General features: G+C 45.5%; 1 protein-coding gene across 1 annotated transcript; it reads right to left on the bottom strand.

Annotated features, from left to right (window-relative positions):
• Positions 1-276: 276 nt before the first annotated feature.
• On the bottom strand, positions 277-3,012 carry LOC148034874 (ferritin-like catalase Nec2). Its single transcript, XM_087679809.1, has 3 exons — positions 2,496-3,012; positions 1,308-1,536; positions 277-927 (listed from the first exon to the last, which is right to left on the bottom strand). The coding sequence occupies exons 1-3, from the start codon at positions 2,879-2,881 to the stop codon at positions 553-555; spliced, it is 990 nt and encodes a 329-aa protein (XP_087535935.1). The 5' UTR covers positions 2,882-3,012; the 3' UTR covers positions 277-552.
• Between the last annotated feature and the right edge of the window lie 281 nt (positions 3,013-3,293).

The raw sequence follows: 3,293 nt of genomic DNA, 5'->3' as shown, positions 1-3,293 counted from the left end.
GGTGCCATTACGAATCTATTTTCACAATCGGTTATTAAAGATCACCAACCGGTCAATGTCGCTACTGGTGGTTCCTTCGACGTCATAATATTACCTTCCAGATAATTATGAGACATTCTAGGGATGGTTCCATTCCAAAAGGGCACGACACAAGAAGCACATGGACTACCCAGCAAAGGCTGATCTCATAGCAGCAGAGCATCAAAAACTGGTGAAATGATCATTAACAGATGATGGGGTTTGCTGTGTCAGGTGAAATGGTGATGGATGATGGGATTTCGGCAAAACCCTCAAAATGTATATAGTTTTATTCTCAGAAGGACAAGTACATGCAGAGTGTTACAGACTACAGAAACAGTAGGCACATCAATTAACAAACAAACAGAAGGCCATAGCAGCATTAAAGCTGAAGCTGGTTAATGATAATGATGATGATGATGATGATGGTGTGGGGGGGAGAAGCACCCGTCCCATGTACAAAGGAAAGGTCGGTCCCTTTTATGTATGGTAAAAAGTAAATAAAATTTCATGGAAGGATGTGGAAAATGTATTTCAAGGCTTGTGGTGGAGGTACAGCTCAGCGTAGTAGCCGCGTCCCCCCTTGGGGTAGAATCCGCCTGGGACGGATGGGTTGCCGGTGCCGTAGACAATGCCCAAGATCTGTTCGGGGGTCCGGGCATAGCCAAGGGAATACTTATCGCCCGACAGCGCATTGCCGTGTGTCCTTCCTGCGGCACCTAAGCACAAGGGCACCACCAACCCTTCATCCACTACCAGCGTGTGGCCCAGCTCGTTCCTCAGTTGTGACAGTTTGTCCGTGATTTCAGCCACCGTGTAGCCGTACGCGCTCTCGTTCTTCCTCTCGTAAAGCAGGGCTCGGATCTGGGCATCCTGGCCAGACTCCACCGCCAACAGCCCAGCCACCAACTGCCGCCAACCCACACATATTATTTTTTATTTTATTTTTTAAAAAAACCAACCAACCACCTACCACCCCAATGTTTATTAAACATTCCCTCCCTAATTTGCCTCCCATTATTGTTTCAAATTTTGCCAATCCGTTACATTTCATGATTGTAATTTCAAACGTGTTCATGCTCGTATTTTTTTCCAGTGAATATTTTATCATTCTGCAGCATGGTCGTGGGCAGCACATGGAAAGCAGCATGAATGTAAAACATATATAGATGAGCATGATTTTCTTTTTGTTAAATTCAGCTGTTTCCAATGTCCATGCTCATAATTTTCATATCTAAGAGTAGCGCAAGTCTTTCAGCAGAATTAACTCCTGTCATCACAGTGCTTACCCGCTTCCCGGTCGCCGTGGTGAGCATGGGATTTGCTCCAACATAGCCTGTCAGGCCCACATATGGTACTAAGTAGCTGGCCAAGAGGAAGCTCAGGCTGTCTGCATATGCGTCGAAAGGCTTCGACATTTTCGAGCCCATAGCCTTCTCAAAAATCTGTGCGAACACAGCTTTGCTTATATCCAACTGCACCCTTGGGAAGGCATTGGGAATCGTTGCCTTTATTACCCTGCCAAAGGGAAGTGAAAATTAGTCTTCTGCACCATAACATCATTTAAAATATCCATAGGTAATCAAGCAACCAAACTTAACCAATGCTACGCTTTGGACACCATTTTTTAACATATCATAGCCCTCTGATTTAAAGTTATGATTGCCTGTATAAATCAACCCATGATCATGCACTGGCAAGATGAATGCTAGCAGACAATACATATCATAACTTTGCCTGTATAAATCAACCCATGATCATGCACTGGCAATATGAATGCTAGCAGACAATACATATGTTAATTCTTTGTATCACTGAAATACTATATTTGCATTCCAAAGTATACTCTAGCCTATTTTAGCCATTATTTTGGTTTTCAAAATATATTAGACTATTTGCATAAACAGATGTTAGTAATGCAATATGCCATTGCTAAGTATCCTGCCATTATTTTGGTTTTCAAAATATATTAGACTATTTGCATAAACAGATGTTAGTAATGCAATATGCCATTGCTAAGTATCCTGCAAGTTACATGACAACTCTTAATTACTGTAAAAAATTCAACTTTGTCTAATACAGTCTTCAAGGGCCTGTGGATGCTACAGCTGACGTTTTAACTTTGCATGTTATACGTTATTAGGTTTGGAGAATTGACAAGAATATTGTCACAATAGTGCTTGTTATATGTTTTGAACAATGAACCGATTATAATGTATTTTTTCTGCACAAAAACAGCCGGAACCATGGACGTTGTGCTGTAAGATATAATTATGTTTCAATAACAAGTCATAATTACTATTAATATCATGTCCTGATAAAGATTTTAGTAATAAAAATACTATCACGGGATACTAATATGGATTAATCTATCATTCATAAATTTGTAGGAGAGGCGTACGTAGTCGAGTTTCGTGGTGTTCATTTTACCTCAAAACTTTAGAGTATTTCAAAACCTACATAAAATAGGTAGGCACCTTATATGATCAACTTCTTGGAGTCCCCATTGCTGGACAAAGTCCCGGGTGACAGGATCCAGCTTAGCCTCCTGGGCGCCGATGGGAGGAGGTCCGCCGGCCGCGAGCTCAGGAGCTATGCGGTCGAGGCCATAGCCGAAGCTGGCCCAGAGGAAGAGCTCGGCCTCAAGGTACTCGAGGTTGAGGGCGAAGAGGACGAGGTTGGCGTCGTCAGGGGTGAGGTCCTGCTTGGGTTCAAAGGATCCCGGGGGGGGCTGGAGGCGGCATGCGGGCTCTTGGGAGGGGGCGGGGGGAGTCTTGGCGGCGGAGGCCGGGAAGGGAGAGAGTAGGAAGGGGGGCAGGAGTAAGAGGAGGAGGTAGGGGAGGGAGAGCGGGGGGGTTCTCATGGCTGAGTTATGCTTGTGGCAGACAGGGACAGGCAGACAGACGGACAGACAGACAGAGAAGAATGAATCGGTGGTATAAGTGGCAGCAACTACTTATAGAAAGCTTGCAGGCTCGAGTGTCTATCACTCAGTGTGAAAATCCATGCAGTTATATAGCCGAGAGAGAGAGTCCCCCCCGGCCCCCGCTGACGTGTCGCCTCCTGTGCATTCAATCGTGGGGGGAGGGGGTTTCCCTGTCCCAGCGCTCCACCACGTCGTCCTCCCTCGGGGCCTCCCACGTGTCACCCCTGCGGCTCGTTTTTCCCGCACGTTAGCGGATCCAGTCCACAGTTTCCTTTTCCGTCCCTCTCTTTCTCTTTTGGACGGTTGACCCAACCATCCGTCCGTCCTTCCACAGAATCCTCTTATCTAA

The sequence above is a fragment of the Lygodium microphyllum genome, chromosome 6 (assembly GCF_053477565.2).
Source record: "Lygodium microphyllum isolate KBCC chromosome 6, Lygodium_microphyllum_v1.1.10, whole genome shotgun sequence".
NCBI lineage: Eukaryota > Viridiplantae > Streptophyta > Polypodiopsida > Schizaeales > Lygodiaceae > Lygodium > Lygodium microphyllum.
This window is presented reverse-complemented; position numbering and strand designations above follow the sequence as displayed.